Source organism: Pelodiscus sinensis, chromosome 3 (assembly GCF_052426305.1).
Source record: "Pelodiscus sinensis isolate ZL-2025 chromosome 3, ASM5242630v1, whole genome shotgun sequence".
In the NCBI taxonomy this organism is placed as follows: domain Eukaryota; kingdom Metazoa; phylum Chordata; order Testudines; family Trionychidae; genus Pelodiscus; species Pelodiscus sinensis.
Window position 1 is genome coordinate 66389383 of NC_143054.1, and position 20340 is coordinate 66409722.

Below are 20340 nucleotides of genomic sequence, written 5' to 3' on the forward strand. Positions count from 1 at the left end.
AATTTCATCAGTAGTCATTCGTCAAATTTTCCTTATACACAGCAAACATTATTCTACATGATACAATGACTGGCATCTATGTCAATTTGGAGAGTTTCATTCTTTCCAGGCACAGGTAATAAATGTTACTGGGGGTGTGCTGAAAGCTTCATTAAATGAAGAGAAGCAGAGCACTCAGACTCAAAAGTTTGGTCAAAGATGCATTTAATCAACTCTGCAGAGTTCTAGCAGTTCCAACCACAACATCTGGGTTAAAACGTTGGTGTCTACTGTATAATTATTAGAAAAGATCAAAAGCATGGGAAGTTTAAAAGGATTGGTGCACTTGAGACCAACCCGAGAGACTGCCAAAAGTGACAGGTACCACAAAGAAAGGAAAGATATTTTAAAAAACGTAGGCCGGGGGGGAGTGGGGGAAGGCGACGACGGACACATGACAGACTGGGTAGCAGTGTGTGTAAACATTTTTAGAAAAGCATTCCAATTTTTCAGGGCTAAGTCAAAATGAAACATGGACAGTTTGCCCATCATTAAAGGGGATCCCATTTTTTGGCTTAAGCTCATGGAAGACAAAATAAAATAGTGCTTTATTTCTCCCCCTCAATATGGGTGAACATTTGCACTCACAGAATTATGGTACACATAGTGCAGACAGGCAACTGTGTAAGTTTCCTCATACATCCCTACGAAAGTATTTCTCTTAATCTTGAACTACAGCTACAGAATTAAGCAGACACTATAGACTACACAACCTGTGTGGACTCTACAATGGGCAAAAAGTTCAGACTAGATCAAATTAGTTTTGCTGTGCCCTACACACACTTCAACTCAGATGCCCTGAATTCTCATTTTAATTTCAAGAGTAGAGGAGCAGTCCTTACCACCACAGTCTGAAGTCAAACTAAGAAGCTGGGTTTTCCAGGTAGTGAAGTCTTCAGCAGTTTTATTAACTTCCTCTTGGATGTATTCTAGGCTCTTGATTAATGCCATTTCCTTCGTAGACTGTTTACCTTCCATCCCTTGAAGAACATATAAGGAGTCTATGCTTTGCAACTGAGTGGAGACTTTCAACAAACAGCTCAGCCCTGAACTGCAAACTTCAAAATCTTTCCTGGAAGAAGAAAGAAATGGCACAGTATTGAAAGAAACATATATTTAAAATTACAACTTTACTTTATTTCCTAATGGAATAAAAGTCATGGAAAAAAGCACAGATACCAAGGGACAGATGGAGAACCTACTGTTTTGCTTCTTTGTAATATATTAAGAAAAACCACGAGGTGGTGGGTGGGTTTAACAAAAAATTCTACTGGTATTTTAAATTCGAAATTCATGCATTGTCTAACTTGGAACTACAGAAGTAACAGAAAAACCACTGGGGTGTTATCACTGGAGATGAGAGACAAATGCTGAGCAGCAGAGGGCAAAGAATTTTTGGTTGGATTATTAATGAGAATTTATTTTTTGTTAATAACTATTTAACTTAAATACCAAACACTTAGCAGGAGAGCAAATCAAAGCCTCTCTCTTTCTGTTAAGGATATAGGCTAACCCAATTTCTGAGATTACCCAAACGTATTCCAGCAAAATCAGGAAAGGACTCACTTGACATCCCAAATATGTCTAAGGTTAAGATTAAAAAGTAAGCAGAAAAAAAGAAATAATCTTTCAGATTCTTAAAAAAAAAATCTCATGAACTCTGAAATGCACAGAAAGTGTTTAGATACTATGCATGCACACAACTTACCAAGAGTAAAATAAGGTTTCACAAGACTGTTGTCTTATTCTGTCTATATCTGCTTTCACAGTCTTTACCTCTGCAAGCATCTCAGTCACACTTGCAGATAACTGCTGCCATAGTTGATCCTGTTTTCTCATCCTACATCCGGAGGGAAGTTGATCTGCGGCCACTGGAGACAAGTATTTTAACTCTGAGAGGATTAGGTCAGGTATTCCCACCTGGGGATTTTCCAGATTCTGTTCAGTTCCTTTACACTGGAGAATGTTTGTCTGCATATCTGTCCTTATATCATGGCTACAGTTTAAAGACAGTTCTCTTGGGCAGCACTGTACAAACCAAGATAGCTGCTGAAGGACCATCATACATTGCATGGCAAGATGTTGCAATCTGTCAGTCCACTGCTGAACACTATCTTGAGGAGGAAAGGCTACATTATATTCTTGAGTAACATTCATTCTTGAATCAATCTCCTGTATACAACTCAGGAGATTCCTGTTTAGAAGAGCATACAAAAAGAAAGGTTTAAAAGACTGTTGGTATTCAAAAAACACATCATATTTCCTAGAAGAACCACCTTAGAAACAAGATGATATTTTATAAAATCAGAATAATGTAAAATATTTGTTATATCATTATCACTTTGTCCATCCAGATACAAATAATTTTTATTAAAGGACATTCAGAGTATTTTTAAATTATTTCTATACATTTTCTCGTTATATGCAATAATGTCTTGAAAGCTAGAAAATGAAGCTTTATTTAATGGATTTCCCTCCCCTTCATTCTGTACACATGAGTTTCCTAGGATCTGCTTCATCAAAATACTGTAGGTTTACTAAGACACATAAGATTAACTGACTCACTGGCCTTCATTCAATTATTCTTCACTTTCTTCCACTATTTAAAGCAGCTAATTCTACCAAGCCACCATATGATCACATGAATCTGCCATAAAAGTTACAGCAATGCAGTTAAATATCTCTGCATACTTTGCAGAGTCACATTATTGCAAGGAATTATGAGAAGTACAGAAAATCATGAACAATTATTTACATCGCAGTATCGCCAAAAGGCTGTAATTCAGATTGGGAGTTATGCAAAACCCCCACAACAGTCCCTAATTCAACAGCATAAAGGGTTACAATAAGAATTTGCGGATGCACGAGCAAGACAGTGGAGTTGGCAGGGATATCAATAAATCATAAATCAACAAAGTGACTGACAATGGAATAAATTACTTAAAAGTAAAGATTTATCTAATGAACATTTTTTTAGCCCAAGAGCTGTGAACTCCTAAAAACACCACCATACAAGATTTTTCTTTTTATACTCTGCTGAGATTTCCATATTTTCATTGAGAGTTGTTTGTGTCAGCCACTCGCTAACTTTTTCCCCAAAACTGGAAAGCTAAAATACAAGTTAAAGCAACTTAAGTCAGATCAGCACTACCACTAACAAATGGCTTCTGTATGACAATAAAAAGATGTAGACATAATTTTGTACTGTGATTCTTTTCTGGTCTTCAATTGTGTGTGTCTCTCATTTCTCTTAATTTTTTTGATTCAAAGTAGGGTACTTATTTCCTAAATTTTTCAATCTGCTTGTCCAGATTTGAGATCAGTTGTGACTATTTTGCTCCATGTTTTAATTTCAGAGACTGGAACTGTTAGTCTGTTGAATTAAACACAGTATTAAAGTCCAGGATAGGGAAGTTAAGAAGTGTGTTTTTTTTTTTGTAAACATGTAACTGCTGAAATTTTCAGCAGTTACATGTTTACATGCGGGGGGGCAGGAGGCAGGCTGGGAGAGGGAAAGGGCACTCCGTGGGAGACAGTGCACGTGGTGAGCCATGCTGCTGCCTCTTGCCTGCTCCTGCCAGCAGAGGGAGGGGCCTTGTATGTAACGGAGAGGGTTATCAGTCAGCTGTTTAAACGAATACATGGTCATATCTCTAGTCTAGAATGGTGATCAGAAACTGATGTTTGCTCCCAGAGGGGAGACAAATGTGATCTAATCAAAATTCCTTTTCTTTTATTTGAGAATCAGACAACTAGGCAGAAAATAAAAACAAAAAGAAAAATCTATGCCTTCTATCACGCAATTTTCCATTCTTATATAAATTTAAATATTTTTAGTCAACTTCCTCTTCACCATTAAAAAAAAGGCTACTAACAAAATGTGAGATACCTCAGTATTATCCACTGTTCTGTCAAAGCAGTGAGTAAGCTCCTCTGCATAACAAGCATCTTCATAAGATGTGCAGTGAATCCTTTACATCTATCAATGCTACCTAGTCCAATTTCCTGAAGAAAGGTGGGAAATCAAGCAAAGGTGAGTACAACTGTGTTCAATTATATTACAATGCTTTGGACTGCGAAGTCTAACAAGATCACATACAAAACAGCATCAGACTTAGTGAGTGCTTGGTGAGAGAATACCTGGAAAGTCTCAGATACTGCAGGAGTTGGTTCTAACAGGAACCATTTCCTCCCCCCCTACAATACTAAACTAAAGCATTAGGTAGTGGCATTTTGTTGGCAAGGTGCAATCTTCTGTGTGAGGAACAGAAAGGAGGCTCTGACCTAGTCTGATCATCATAAATGCCAGAACACATTTCATGAAAGTAGAGATGCCAATACTGTTGTACTGGCTAAATTCCACACTGGATAATTTGGATTTTGTCTACCTAAATATTTTCCACAGCTCAGGAGAGGCTAATGGGATTCAAGTATATATACAATGCAAAAAACAATTTGGGATGAAATATGCTTCATGTAGAACATTGATTATTAAACAGCATCTTTGATTATTTTTACATTATATAGTCAAAAAATCAGAGAGACTCAATACTTTTAAATCACTAAGTTGGAACACTATCCCCAAACCAGATTTTAAATAAACGTAGATCTTCTATGACTGTAATTCAAGTCATGCCATCCCTTAATATTAGAAAATCCCAATTCAAAGCGGTAAAATAAAATTCACATAAAAAGCTCTCTCAGCTGTTGTTTGTTGTTACCCATTTACCTTGGCAGGTGCTAATAATGCTGTCTGAAGCCTAGAGTGACGTGCAAGAGATTGATAGAAGTACTTCTGGCATCCATCCCAGACAGAAGAGATCTCTGTCAGCAACCTGAAATAGTAGGAACAGGCCTGACTTGAAAAAAACAACACTATCAGAATCCTAGAAAGCGTAACAGAGGCCTGGTACCACCAAGCTTAGAGAAGCTGGGTTTAGTTGTGCATTTAGCCAACGAAATTAAGTGAATGATTTAATAAGAACACAGTTTTTTGGTTCATCTATGACTGTTTGAAAGGAAAACATACTAAAAAATTGAAATTACTAAAAATTCTTAATTAAATCAATTTTAATTAAGACTCGGGTAATGCAACTCACTCCTACACATCACCTTCCAAAAATCGTTCTACAATTTGAGACACTAAATTGTAATGTTTATGAAAAAATTATTTCCTTATGGGCAGGTTAAATCATAACTGCCTTCTTTGGAGACCTTGCACCTTCTTTTCAAACATTTGTTGGGGATAGGAAACTGAACTAAATGGACCACAGGTTTGATCTGGAAAAGAAATTCCTATGACTCTAGAGTCAGAAACACTCTTTTTAAAAAAGTTTAAGTGTTTTTCTGCCCCTACTTGGATTGAAAAATACTGTTCCCTCAAGTGTTTTTAGTTATAGTAAAATCTTAGGTGCTACTACAATAGGAGTAACATTTTCAAGTTGTTTACTGAACATATAAAGTAAAAGTAATTCTTTTCATAGATCTAAAAAAAACCCCTAAAATAATCCAGAAAAAACAGGCAGAAGAACAAGTCATTCCAGAAGCACTTACAAAATTAAGTGATGTTTATGGTTAATATTACAACCCAAAAGTACAAAATGCTAAGTACATACATGGTGTCCAATTCATGTGTGCAATTGACTAGGGCTAATGCACTGTGTAAATCCAACGGGTGCAGGCAAAGCATATCCTGAGGGTCTTTTGAACGAGACCAAGCAAGGCCTTTTCGATATGACAAACCTAGAAAGACATTAAAAAAAAGCATATACCAAACCTTTATACTCTGGTACTTTGATACATAGTATGAGACCTAGTCAATACCAATTACGCTAACACACAAAAGGTTTCAGTTATTTCTGAGGCTAACAGCCCTGAGGCAATCATAAGTTAGTAGCAGATTCAAGATCATACTAGAGGAACATATAGGAAAGGACTGTGTGAAAACAAGTGGACATTAACCTCAGGGGTGATTTGAAAGTGGGAGACAGGTAAGACATGATAGAAGCAAACTAAAAAAATCTGAATCTGAAAGGCAAAAAAAGAAGTGTCAAACAAAACTAGGGACAAAGATACAGCCTGATAACTTCTGAAACCCATCACACCTGTTATTCTAGTTCACAACAACTGAGTTAAATGTAATATTGCTTTCACACAAGCCAATTTAAACAGTATTTTCAAAGCACGTGTGAATATAATTTTTTAGAGCCAAGTGGCTATTATATAATAGCATCAAATGAATTCAAGTCACAAAGGCATATGCCAACTCCTCAAACAAAAGGGAAGATAATTGCAACAAAAAGCACATAGCACTTTTCATTTATAATCTCAGTGCTTTAACAAAGTTGATCAAGGATCGGCCTCCAAATCTACACGAGGAAACCTAAAGCCTGGGAAGGTTAAAATGTCCATGGTGTTGCAGTGAATCAGTGGTAGAGGCAGAACCCAGGTGTGATGCCCCAGTCCAGCGTCCAAGCTACTAGACAACACCACCTGATTACAACATTACATCAATGACCAGCCACACTTTTATAAAGTTTCTATTTCAGCAAGGTTATCACAGACCACTATCAAAGGGAAGTTGTCCATCTACTGGGTCACTTCCAGACATTCTTGTATATAGTCATCTAAATAAAAAAAAAAAAAACCTTGATATTCTGGGTACTACTTACATGCCCTGAGAAATGCTCTCTCTCAAGTACGCGCGCACACACACACACACACACACACACACACACACACACACACACACGTCCAGCCCCTCAGAAATAAGGGGATTGGTTTAAAACTCATGAGATTTTAAAAATAATATATTTAGTACTTTTTACTTGACTTCTGATATGAACCTTTAAGGTGCATTTTAGAGACTCATCTGGGTCACACTTTCAAGGTTCTCAGCAACTATAAGGCTTAGAAACTTAACTTTTTTAAAAATGAAAGTTGAGAATCCCACCTAAATCATAAACCTCCAGAAGCAGTGGCTTTAAAAAAATATAACAAATACTATAAGACTCGTGATAAAAATCACAAGAGTTAGCCACACTTTGACTTGTACCCTACATTTCTAAGATTGAGAGAACAGGGACAAGGGAAAAAAGATAAGGTTTAAATGTTGACAACAGCTATCTGTTGTGACTCATTGCAAATTATTTAAATTTACCACACAAACTCACATGTAAGCCAAATAAGCCTAAAGCATCAGGGCATTAAATTGGGTGATCACTTTCTACCCATCAGTCAGTCTATACACACAGTTACTCAACCAAGAGATGGGAAGAGAGACTTGAGCATGCTCAAAGCCTGGGGAAAGATGAGGTTTAACAAGTTTGAGGAGGCTGTTGAGAAGGCTGCTGGGCTTGAAGCCTCACTGTGGGCCAGTAAAACAAACGACCAAGCTAAGAAAAGCCACAGAGCAGCACCGAGAAGTATCTGTATGAGCAGAGTTGATATATTTTGTCCTTTTTTCAGTAACCCAGGATAGCTGAGAACAGGTCCGTCTGACGAGAATGGAAACGGTGCTGGAACAGTTGCTTTGGAGCTCGCCATTCATCTTTGAAACTTTCCACACTGCCTTGCTAACAAGCCTCAGCATGTTCTGAATCTCTTCCCTAGGCAAGCAGTTCAGCCGTCATGTCCATTCATTCCATAGCTTCTCTGCCAATATTAGCCACTGAAATGTGGAACCTTGTTTGCTATGGCCAATTCTGAAATCACTAACTCATTTCATATTAGCTTTGAATCAGAGATCGTTATTAGCTAAAGCAGGGCAGTGGCCCCTGACTAGTTATTCTGACTAAATGCTCTGAAAACAGAGATCATTTTACATATAATGTACAACATCAGGGGATGAATGGAAAGGCTGTTCTAATAATCCTGACTGACACCAGAATATTAATCTACATGAAGTTTTGATGCACACATCAAAAAAAGTTCAATATTGATTTACATGCTCATGAAAACATTATCCACTTTGATGCCTCAATTCACAGAAAGAAACTAGTATCACTTAATGTGTGTTTATCAGAAAAAGTATTCTATCCTACATTTTTTGTACTTTTAGCTCAACCACATTTAAATCAAATCTCACCTGTTTTAGTTAGGCTTTTAAAGAGCTGTGATAAAGCCCGTTGTTTCTGCATAAGAATATGTTTGACCTCTGACTTCTGTTTTTCTTTATCTGCAGCCTGATTAACTGTTAAGTTCTGCAGTTCAAGTACAGAAACAATGATATCACCTGCAGGGGAGACAGTGGTGGGAGAGAGACTTGGAATCTCAACATGCATAAATTAATTACAGAAGGGAGCCATATAAATAAGTAATTAAGACCATGTTCTTAGATTTTTTTTTAGTCAGGCTGTCATGTGACTATCATTACTATTTGTATCTCTATAAACTGGAATTGTCTGGTCTGACATCTGTGGTATGGATGCTCTAGGAACATAGTGTCCCAACATGCTGCAGGATGAGGGGTGCTTTGAGCCCAGCGCAATGCGAGGGAAAGGCACAGGGGACAGGAGCCCAGTGCATGGCCCAGCTGGGAACCCTAGTGCACAGCTCAGCGAGGCTGCGGGAGGGGGTGCCAGAAAGGCCAGCTGGGCTGGATGGGTGTGTATGGGAAAGCCCAGCCCATGAGACCCAGCTGGGCTGCCTGGAGGAACTGGGGAGCCTGGTGCATGGCTCACAGCTGGGCTAGTCGGGGGGGAGAGTAGTAGCCAGGAAGGCCAGCATGTGTGGGGCGGCGGGTTGGAAGGGGGGGGAGGAAGCCCAGGGAATGACCCAGCACATCTACCGGGGGAGCTGGAAAACCCAGTAGGGCAGAGCAGGGTAGGGGGACCAGAAATGACCTCCAATGGTCCAGAAAAATCTCTAATCCAGGACCACTCAAGTCCCGAGGGTGCTGGACCAAGGAGGTCCAACCTGCAGTGTTTCCAATACTCACCTGTGAACTGGTCAAGACTCTCCACCAAGTCTAGAAATGAGTTCTTCTTCATAAGAGTTGAACATAATATCTTCATTCGCTTTGTGAGCTTGGGCAAGCGACACTGAAGAGATTCTGTATCAAACGTAACTCTACCAGAGCATTTTTCTGAGAGCAGAGTCTGAGAAAATGGAAGAATCATCATCCTTAGCAACAGACAGCTCCACAAGGATCATAGCTAGTGCTAAGGTTATGTCACAGAGATCACGAAAGTCATGGAATCTCTGACATTCTCCACTTCAGCCCCAAGGCGGTGGGGCTCTAAGCCATGCAAGCAGTGGTGGACCCAGCAGCTTCCAGCCATATGGGGTGGGGGTGGAGGACGGGAAGAACCTGGAAGCCTGAGCTGACAAGGGCAGTGAAGGGCTCCCAGAGTCTGAGCCTCAGCAGGCGACAGGGGATCTAGAGCTCCAAGCCACTGGCTCCACAGCTCTTAGTGATCTGGAGCTCTGAGCCACTGGCCCTGGAGCTCAAACCACAGGGAAAGGAGGCTCCCGCAGGTTTAAGCAGTCACAGGTAGTCAGGTACGCTGGAGTTTCCAGCCATCATGTGTAGCTGGGAGAGCCTGGAGCCAGCTGCAGTGGTGGGGTATGATGGACTCCCTCCAAACTAGGGGCTCAGGCTCAGCCCCGTTTGATCACTTACTTTTAGACTAAGTCAGGGACAATTCATGAGTGTCCATGAATTTTTGTTTATTGCCCATAGTGTGACTTTTACGAAAAATAACAATGACAAAATCTTAGCCTTAATCAAAACAACTTTCTGTACAGTACTAAAGCTTCACATTCAGCTGAAACCCAAATCATTATATCCAATCAGCATATATTTCAAAAGTGTTGTGGCTTAATCAAAATTCTGAGTTCAATTCCACATTCTGTCCACACCAATATTTTGAGTAATTTGCAATATAAATATCTGAGTTTTCGAAACTGAAAGATATGGATAATCAGTTATTTATCCCCTGTACTGAGGGACTGAAAGGTTTATTTGGTAGCTGCAAACAGTTTTAAAAATGCTCAAATGGAAGTTAACCACTGAGAAAGTCAAGAGTTACTCCCAGTTCTGGATAACAGCTATTCCTCAGAGCTTATTCAATTCTCATCTTGCTTATCTCTTGCTGTGGTTATTTCTTTTCTCTAGGACAGAATTATCAGCATCATTAAACTTGTTTTTAAAGTTACAGATTAACATAGTTTTACAAGTAGTTCTGTGACACCTTAGAGACTAACAAAAATATTTTCCCACTCCTACTAGAAAAGGAAGCTAACAGTAAATAATCAGCAACAATGTATGTTTCCATCGCAAAGAATACAATAATGTTAAAGTATACACATTGGATTTGTATCAGATCTCCTCTCAGATTGCCATACTAAAGTAAAAATCCAAGGACGGGGGAGAGGGAGGGGGAAGGGAGGGGCGACTAAGGATGATAAATTGCAGTTATCTAACTAAACATGTAATAGATACAATCTGTAACTAGCTGATAAGGACCACTTCTGGAGCAACCCCTGCCCACAGCCAGCCCTGTCTGCCCTGAACAGAGGCTGCTCCTGGGGAGGCCCAGATCCCTTTGCTCATGGTGAATCTTGGGCAAGCAGCACTGTGGAGACGGTGCTGGGGGAATCAGCTTTTAAGCCAGCGCTTCCCCTCTCCCCCTCCCATACTGGTTCCTGTTCCCCCCACACTTGCTGCCTCTCAGAGAGGCAGCAAGGATAGGGAAGGGGGAGTGAGTAGTCGATACTCCAGTCGACTATTCACTTACATCCCTTAAAAAACAAACAAACAAACAAAAAATTTACCCCCTCCCCAATACTCTTCCATAATGAAGAAACAACAAAATCCAAATGGAAACTACCAAACAGAAATACCTGATACAATCTTTCAGTGCAACATGAGGACCTTATTAAAACTTAAAATGCCAATACAGGCAGTCCCCGAGTTACGCGGATCCGACTTATGTCGGATCCGCAGTTACAAACGGGGCCCTTCCTCTCCCTGGTCTCCAGCAGACCAGGGAGAGGAAGCAAACCGGCGGAACACGTGGGCAGCGGACAGGGTTGTCCGTTGCCCACGCGCTCCGCGGCTTGGCTCTGCTTTGCCCCCCTCCCCCGGTCTGCAGACCAGGGGGACGGGGACGGGGGGCAAAGCAGAGTCAAGCTGGCCGCGTGCTGGCCTGTCAGCTGGCCGCGTGCTCTGCGGCTTGGCTCTGCAGACCAGGGGGACGGGGGGGAGGGCAATGCAGAGCAAAGCAGAGCCAAGCCGCGGAGCGCGCAGTCAGCTGACAGCCCAGACGTGTCTGGGCTGTCAGCTGGCCGCGTGCTCTGCGGCTTGGCTCTGCTTTGCCCCCTGTTCCTCTGGTCTGCAGAGTGTTCCGCCGCTTTGCTCCCCGTCCCCCTGGTCTGCAGACCAGGGGGACGGGGAGCAAAGCAGAGCAAAGCCACGGAGCCCGAGGGCAGCAGGACAGCCACGGTGCGTCTGGGCTGCCCCGCTGCCCCCGTGCTCCGCGGCTTTGCTCCGGACACCTGTGGTACAGCAGCTGGGGCGCTGCCAGTTGGTCCCGTAGCGCCGCTCTGGGCGCTACGGGACCAACTGGGCAGCACCCCAGCTGCTCTGCCCCAGGCATCCTGATTCAGCCACTGCTGGTCAGTTTCAGCAGCGGCTGAATCAGGACGCCTGGGGCAGAGCAGCTTGGGTGCTGCTGGGTTGGTCCAGTAGCGCCGAGGAGCGACGGCGCTACTGGACCAACCCAGCAGCACCCCAGCTGCTCTGCCCCAGTCGTCCCCAAGTCAGCCGCTGCTGAAACTGACCAGTGGCTGACTACAGGAAGCCCCTGCCCTGGGCTTCCTGGAATCAGCCGCTGATCAGTTTCAGCAGCAGCTGACTTGGGGATGCCTGGGGTTCTTAAGTTGAATCTGTATATAAGTCAGAACTGGCGTCCAGATTCAGCCGCTGTTGAAACTGATCAGTTTCAGCAGCGGCTGAATCTGGACGCCAGTTCCGACTTACATACAGATTCAACTTAAGAACAAACCTACAGTCCCTATCTTATACGTAACCCGGGGACTGCCTGTACTCCAATGGGAATAGAATTTGCTTCAGATAACTTCCCCTCTGAGCTGGAGAATATGCTAATAGAATTTAGAGCTGAATCCAAGACGGCTAAGAGTTATCAATTTATGTGACTCATCAATCCACCTACTCATCTAACACCACAGCCCTTTCAGACAGCAGGCAAAATAAGCAGTCTTTCCTGTGACTGGTATTTGATTGACTAGAGGGTTAACAGACCACCACAGATAATTCCCAGATATCTGGGGACCACATACATATCACTAACAGATCACCACTGGAATCCAGATTATCCTGCATGGAAAATCTTAGACTAACTACATTGGCACTTAACTGTATTGCAACTTTTTCACTCAAGGTTGTGAAAAATCACTCCCTCTTCCGAGCGCAGCATATTACAGGGCTGTAAGACACCAGTGTAAACCACTGTAAACCAGGTTACCGAGCTGGGAGTACTCCCAGAGCATGTAGCTACTCCCCTCATGGAGGTAGTTTATCTGGAGCACTGGAACATGGAAGTATGGTGACGGCAAAAGTGTAGTTTAGTGTAGATAAAGACTTACTGAGCAGTAAATTCATCGCACGGCCTTTCTTCTCCCCCAAGCATTTTATCATACACAGTATAATTGAAAAAACGAGTGTCACAGGACTACTCGTTTTTAAAGTACAGACTAACATGGCTACCCCTCAGACTGGGGAAAAAAAAGAAAAAAAAAGAACACACTTAAAACTTCTGACAAATACTCAGATATAAGATTTTAGGCACTAACTTGTGCAGAAAGTCATAAAAACAAAATCACCATTCAGGTCAGAACACAGAACACATCCTTCTTGTAATTAGAATGAGAAGTGCAAATACCTGAGCAGAATCTGTTCTAGAAGACAAAGTGTTTCTTAATATGCTGTTTAATCTTTGCAGTTTAGTCTCTTTATTCTCAGACTCTTCTTGCCTCTGCAAGCAGTTTAGAGCCTCTTCTTTATTACTCTCAACCAGGGAAGGTCGACAGGGCTCCTTCAGAACAGATTCAAACTTCTTCATGAATTTAAAAAGGGTCCTAATCACCAAAGAAAAACACATGATTATTTTCTACTCTGGAAATGTTATCTTCTGAGAGCAGGTAGCACAAATAAACTTCAGTGACCTACCAAGACCAGTGCAGCACAGAATCCAATTAGCAGGAAGTTAGGAATACTGAATGTGCATTTACAGTCTAACAGAATGAATCCCCAAATGGTCCCTTTCTTTCAAAAGTACCATGTTACCTGTGTGTCTTCTCCACAGACTGTTTTACAGCCCAGAAGCTGACATCATTCCACTTGGAAATTTTCACAAATCCCTATAAGAGAAGAGGAACTGTTCATGAAATATTTCTGAAAAACATAATACAGTATTCGCTTCTAAAGACAACCACAAGAAATGATGAGTGAAGATGAGCTGACAGCATTAAATAGCAAGGTATTCAGTAGCTGTGCTACATAATTTTCTGCTTAATGCATGCATTTGAGCCGGCAGTGCTACATAGACAACGTGGTTAGATCCACAGGGGCCTCTTCACTCCTCTGTAATCTTTCTGGTTAAGTGGAACTAACTCACCTCTGATAAAAACTACAACCAACCCTCCCACCCAGCTCATTTTCACACAAGGTGGTGCATGAGGAAGGCTACAGTGGGAATGTCGGTTACCAGTAGAACTGTCCAGGGCAATTCAAACCATGACCTGTGCTTCACTGTTCCTGCAGACAATTCAGCATACTGTGTGAAAAAGGCTCCTGTTCTTACCTTAAGTTCTTTCTCTATAGGTTGGCGAAGTTCAGTGATCCTGGTCTGGACACATTCTGCAAACTGCTTGTAATAATTGTATAGGTTCCACAGAACACTGCACAGCATGTCTGGAAAAGAGCAAAGATGCAACAGCAAGCTTCTTTCAAAGGTAACATTTTGTTCAATACCAATAACAGAGGAACATGAAACCTAGCAACACTGATAGAAACTCTAAAAAGCAGAGCAGCAGCTGCTACTGTAAGTGAGCTGTATGTTGCAGTTGGGGATTGTTGTAAACAGTTTTCAGTGTCTGGAATCAGAGACTGATTTATTGCTCTAAAAGACAAGTTATGGCCACGTTTACACATGATAAAAAGTACTTACCCTTTCCTTCTACTTGCGGCATTAATAAGACATGACAGTGGAAAACCAACAGTGCTTGTAGTCGTGTATGAAATTCCCCCAATGTGGATCCTTCAATAAAAGCTTGCAGTGTGTGGACCACTACTGTTAAATTCAGTTGCTTGCTGGTTTCTGTGATTTTAAAAGAAAATTCCAACTGAACATTTTCATTTGACTACTATAATTTGTACTGTGACATAATCCAAATCAGGATCTGTGCTACGTAGGAGGTCAGGATTTACTGTTGTGGTTTCCTGACAGGTCTCCTGTTCTGTCAATGATAACCAGACGGCTGCGTGAGTGTGTGATCAATCATGTGTGCCGTGTTGACTTGTGTAATTCATCAACACAGCAAACTTAGAGAGTCCCCAAAGACCACAAATCAGATAAGGATCGACGTTGCCCGGCAACGTTTATTGTTAAGCGAAGCACAGTAATAGTTTCCAGTAGACACTACACTGAACCACTACACACATGTACCCGTAACAATGGACCCAGTTCAGCCCATGGGAGGTCTCACTGCCCACTTGGCTGGACAAAGAGTGCCCCTCCAAGATACCACTTTAAATAGAGGTACAAACAAGTTACACATCACTCCTGATGTTGTCAGGTGACCAATCACTTACGCTACTTAGATACCACCCATCACCCTGCACCTCATGGTTCGATTAGAACATTAGAGCCACTGGGCTCTTACTACATTTAAAATGCAGAAGTGCAGTGTCCCGGACCAGCGCAAACCAGGACTGCTTAGTCCTGTCTCATGCTGAGTCCAGCAGTCTCTGTTCGTGGCAGCCAGTCCTGTCCACCGCAAACTGGGGCTGGTGCCAGAGAAGCCCCTGTCTGTGGTGGCCAGGGTTGGCAGCTGCTGGAGCACCCCCTGCTCATGGTCTCCCGGGCCACTGTGAACAGGGACTGCTTGGCAGCAACCTCCCCTATCCCTGCCCTGCTGCCTCTGGTGGGGGAAGGGGGGGGAGAGGGGGGGGGGGGAAGGGGGCTCCCCCCAGCACTGGCTCCTGTTTCCCCTCACCCTTGCTGTCACAGCAAGGGTGAAGGGGGAAGTGAGTAGTTGATACTCTAGTCGACTAATCGCTAGCATCCCTGCGCTGAACATATGCAGCTTTTTTTCATTAACCCTGTAAACTGGACATCTGAGGACAGCTGTTCTGAGCACACTATGTGATGGAAATAACTGTAAAGTGTACAAAGCCTGAGGGCTTCTGGGCACTTTGCAGGACAGTGATGGACAACCTGCGGCCCATTGGGGTGGAATATGTGGCCTATGAGATTTTTTTCTTTACTGTTGCCCATGGTTGCCAGGTTACACTGATTTTCATCCATGTAGTTTTTTCCCTACTGGTATTACTAAAGTAACACACACAAAGCAAGAGTACATGAAGTGAGGTACGTGCTGATTGTACACAACATTGACAGTGAGAAACGTGTACTCCCTCTGCATACAATCAAAGAGTTCCCACAGTTCAATCGACACACCCCACAAATTCTAGGCATGCAAGTGCAGTTAGCAAAATTACCCTATCCTGGGAGACTGTGCTGGTTTTGAGAATCTTGTAGCCCATTGAGATGAAGCTCATGCGGCCCACTCACTAGTTCAGGTTGCCCATCACTGTTGTTTGGGGAACAGATGAGAGCTCAGGTTATGAGCTCTGCAGTTTAAGAAAGACAACATGCTTTTTGTGGCTGTAGAGAAAAGCTCCCTTCTGCAAACCCCCATCTTAAAAATACCAGAAGCATGACACAATTGCTGAAGTTCTACTTCTAACTGGTCATTTACCATGGACATTTTAGGAGAGCAGAACTGGGAAGGTGAATGTACTAGACAGGAGAGTACATGTTTCTATGAAATGTGTATTCAAGTGCCAGGAAAAAATATGTAATACACATTGTATTTGAGTACCAGTATGTAAATATGTACATTATTATAGCACATTCACCCAAAGGAGCAAAAATCAAGGTTATGTGCTCCCCTTGAAATTGGTATTTTCTGTCTGAATGCTTAACTATGCACTCTTAATTGATGGAGCTGTATTATACATTTGTGGCAGGACACTAGTTACCTTCTGTGCTTTCCTCAGTTTCCTCTTGCATGTACTTCTCAATCATCTGATAGATTGAGAACCAGTGCTTTCTGGATTTTTCTGTGTGCCGCTTCATAACATTGTCCAGACTAACCGACCAGCAGCTAGAAACATAAGTGGAAGAGTGAAATCAAGACAGTTCTTTATATACTTTGGACTCCAAAGTTGGATGAGCAATTGATATTCCTTATCTCTGCCAAAATTAAGATTATTTTTAAGCAGAAAACTAAATAAGATTACATAACAGGTAGCACTGACCACTTAAATTCACAACTTTGTTCCTACTACCTGAAGAACCACCAATAGTATCAGGATCTATGTATTTTGCTGACCAGGGTAAAAAATATTTTGGACCATCCCACCCCCTGAACGCTTGAGCAAACAAACAACCCTCAAGCAATATAGCAATGTGTCACTCAGCAATCATCCTTCTTGCTACCCTCTTAAACCAGCCCTGACTTAGCAGGGTGGCAGAGACAAAAGGAAAACAGCCAGGATGAGGTGTACTTCTGAAGTACTGCATTAAAACTAAGAGCTTAAGAAATGAAGACAATGGTGCATGGCACTTAAGAGAGAAATGATGAACTAAGAGGAACAAACAAACAATTCTTACTTTAACTCCAGTTTACGCCACTGGATGATCAACTGAGTCACCAAATCAAGATGTCTCCGCAAAGACAAAGCTCGACTTGCATTCTCCTCCCAGTCCTAGAACAGAGAAATTATGGAAAACTTGCATTAAAAAAAGATGCAGTAAGCACAACAGAACATTCCCCCTTCATGACCCCACAGTGATTCAGGCTCGTGTCCCAAGTATTTGTACCCAACACTGCATTTCACACAAAAAGCTGTAAGTTAATTTTATTGTAGTACCATACCTAAGTGTCTGTCTCTTGCCACAGCCAATGCTTTTAATTGCAGGTGACCTATTAACTTGAAAAATTAAAGTGGTTTCCTTTCCCCTCTTACCTGTGACTTTGCAAGTAGAATCTCTAAGCCATTCAAGAACTTTGAGAGAGGACTGGAGAGCGGGAAGCTACGGATTCTGTCAATCACAACCAATAGCTGCAACAAGACAGACGTAAGTGACAGACAAGTTTTCAACTCAGAATAGTTGGTCAACTCACATGCAACTTGACACATGCATTTGAGTGAAACTACATTCAAACAACATCAGTGCTACCCTTCTTTGAAAAAGAGATTTTTTTATTTTATTTTAAACTGGCCTCTCCATTTGAGGATTCAGACCAGTGAAAGCCAATATTACACAACACAAAAAAAGCATGACACATGGCCCAACGATAAGAACTTCAGCCAACATTTGGCTTATGGAACTTTGCATTGGTTCTTAGTGAATATAATGGACTAATTCCAGAGGAAGTCATATCCAATACTACCAAAATGAAGGGACACAGAAAGGAGAAAATCCTCACTATTAGCAGAAGCTACTCTGGAAAACCTGGACCCTTAAGTGATTTTATAATGAAAAAACATAGTCCTATATTAGACATGAACTTCAAGGCTTTAGGATTTATAAAATACAGCATATTATTTTTACATTTGAACTGAAGATAGAACATGTGTTTCACATAACTAAACTTACGCAACTGAATCATGTTGCTGCAGGTAGCTAACCATCTACAAAACTATCCTAATTCACAAAGAAATTACTATATTCTTACTGTAGCAAATTATTTCATAGTAGCTAAGTATTTAGACTCTAATGTGTCTATAAACACAAATGGGAGGCATTACATAGACAGCCCCTGGCCCTCACCTTGTTTACCTTGAAAATTTAGTGTAATGCTCTCACCTGCATGAGTGCAGGGTGTTCAGGCCATTCTTGCAGTAACCTGTTTACTTCTTCAGTGAAGTTATCAAGTACAGGTTGGCACAATCGAACTTGTTGAATATTAGGATGCTGGTAAAAGTCATATGGACCATCTTGTTGTATGACAAGATCTGAAGTCACTTCCTCAAAAAGCGTATTGTGGAGAAGCGTGCCAGCTAAAAGCTGGCTGCCAAGAAGATAATCATTCATTTCAGCCCCTAAGATGATGAAAAGGAAGAGCTCATACATTCTCTGTTCACTTTTTCTTGACCAGAAACCTGCATGTTTCTTTGTATGCTTAGAGCATTTATCCAAAATCTTCAGACACTGTATATTTTTAAAGTATGATGCAGAAGGAAACGGCTTACAATTTAGGTCTGCTGTTTTACCAGATTTTTGAACAGCACTAAGTTAGCCTGATACACACCGACCTCCCAAAAATCTTTTGTAGTTGAATGAACAAAGTGGCAGGTTAAGTAAGCCATTCTATTCTGAAAAGTGATTAAGATCATATCTTTGGGAGTCATGTATTCTATGAAACATGTTCAATTTGCAATTAAAGCCCATGTTATTCCCAATCAAGCTAGCTTTTTTTCTTTTGGTCTTCCTCTGGTAATTAAAAGTCTTCCAATCTAAATGAAACCTACAAGGAAATTTGTGCTACCCCATTATTTTCAACTGGGCTGCAGAGAGACAAGAGATTGGAATGTCAACTGTTCATCTGATGAATCTCAGATTAATAGGACCCAATTGACTATTTCTAGATGTGTTGGCTCCACATGGCTGAAACTTGGAATGGAAAAAAAAGCTGTAAAAATCTGACACAGAATTCAGAAGATATGATTCTCATTACACAAAGGAACACATCTGATAGAAGGTGCCATTTTTAAGTGATCACTTTTCAGGGTAGAACCATGGTTAGTAGCAGACAATACCAGGAAAACACTGATCTAAGACAAAATATTTTTAATCTGAAACAACTGCAGATAAAGCAAAGGCATTATAAACAACCTTAAGAATGAAAACAGTATGCCTGAAGTATGATTAACAGCCTTACCAATCAAGGGATAGAAGTGTGCCACTAGGGAAGCACCAGTCTGATAGCAGGAAAGAAAAGCACTGAAATAGTGCTTGGTCTGATGTGGGGGCAGGTTCTGTTGATACCAGAGGGATCGTGCAAAGTTTAGGCACAACTGCTGATGAATCATCATCACTGTTTGCATTGAACTCTGAGATAAGAGAGTTATTTCAGTGGCGACTAGATCTTCTGATTCATCTTCATTTTCCATTTTTTCTTCTAGACTTGCCTGAGCTGTGATATCTTCAAAGTCCTGTAAGTCACATTAAATTAATAGTTAACTCTACCCTACATGATTTTACATTTATTATTTGTACTGCACTAGAGGGCAAAGGTACCCTTGTGATAATCACAGGTATCTTGCAGTGTTTACTGTCCATCCAATCTGAAAAAAGACAAGCGACCATAACAATGAGGAAGGGAAAGAGAGAAACAATGAACACAATTATACAGGGTCATGGGGATGTAATAGTGTAGTCAGTTAAATGATTAACCAATAAGCAGAAGCTTATTGGTTAATGTTACCACTGACATGCACTTCCCCCCACCCCACCACGGCTCTTCCAGTACATTTTTTAAAGGGCTGGCCAGCAGCCTGGCTCAGTCCCAGCTCACAGGACCTAGCCCCACTGCAGCTCTGCATGAAAAATAATTTAGGAGCCAGCAGGCAGCTATCTCCTAGTGCAGCTCTGTAAGGAATGTATTACTGCAGAGCCGCAGTGGGGGTAGCTCCCGGGACACAGCACGAACCTGGACTGATCCAGGCCTGCCTGCCAGCTCCTAAATTACTTTTTCATTAATAGCTGCAGCAGGGGTAGCTCCCAGAACTCAGTGGCTATGTCTACACTCGCAGCTTCTTGCGCAAGTATGGCCGTTCTTGCACAAGAATCTGCAGAGCGTCCACACTGCCCGCCTGCTCTTGCACAAGTAAATTTACAGTACAGCGTGGTAAGAGGGGGCTCCTTGCGCAAGAACTACGCTCTTTTTTGACAGGTGTAAGCCCTCTTGCACAGGAGCTCTTGCGCAAGAGGGCAGTGTGGACTCTCAGCAGGGATTTCTTGCGCAAGAAAACCCTATGGCTAA

At 41.8% G+C, this 20340-nt stretch overlaps 1 protein-coding gene and 1 long non-coding RNA gene across 3 annotated transcripts in view; one reads left to right on the plus strand and one right to left on the minus strand.

The window, feature by feature from the left end:
• Positions 1–14016, plus strand: part of LOC142827834 (uncharacterized) — a 54341-nt gene extending 40325 nt beyond the window's left edge. The window contains exons 1-3 of one of the 2 annotated variants that reach the window (XR_012902599.2): positions 8200–8353; positions 13368–13541; positions 13886–14016. This is a non-coding gene — a long non-coding RNA (uncharacterized LOC142827834). Of the gene's footprint in view, positions 1–8199; positions 8354–13367; positions 13542–13885 lie in introns of those variants that run through there. The other variant, XR_012902598.2, reaches the window with a different exon arrangement.
• The window catches only part of MDN1 (midasin AAA ATPase 1), a 162752-nt gene that overhangs the window by 38845 nt on the left and 103567 nt on the right, over positions 1–20340 (minus strand). Inside the window, exons 65-80 of the mRNA XM_075923877.2 lie at positions 19237–19510; positions 18162–18397; positions 17318–17413; positions 16962–17056; positions 16328–16452; positions 14232–14381; positions 13866–13975; positions 13349–13422; positions 12945–13140; positions 8978–9137; positions 8126–8272; positions 5655–5781; positions 4769–4874; positions 3929–4044; positions 1748–2233; positions 882–1111 (exon numbers count right to left, since the gene is read on the minus strand). Coding sequence (XP_075779992.2) covers positions 882–1111; positions 1748–2233; positions 3929–4044; positions 4769–4874; positions 5655–5781; positions 8126–8272; positions 8978–9137; positions 12945–13140; positions 13349–13422; positions 13866–13975; positions 14232–14381; positions 16328–16452; positions 16962–17056; positions 17318–17413; positions 18162–18397; positions 19237–19510 — 2728 coding nt within the window. The remainder of the gene's footprint in view (positions 1–881; positions 1112–1747; positions 2234–3928; positions 4045–4768; positions 4875–5654; positions 5782–8125; positions 8273–8977; positions 9138–12944; positions 13141–13348; positions 13423–13865; positions 13976–14231; positions 14382–16327; positions 16453–16961; positions 17057–17317; positions 17414–18161; positions 18398–19236; positions 19511–20340) is intronic.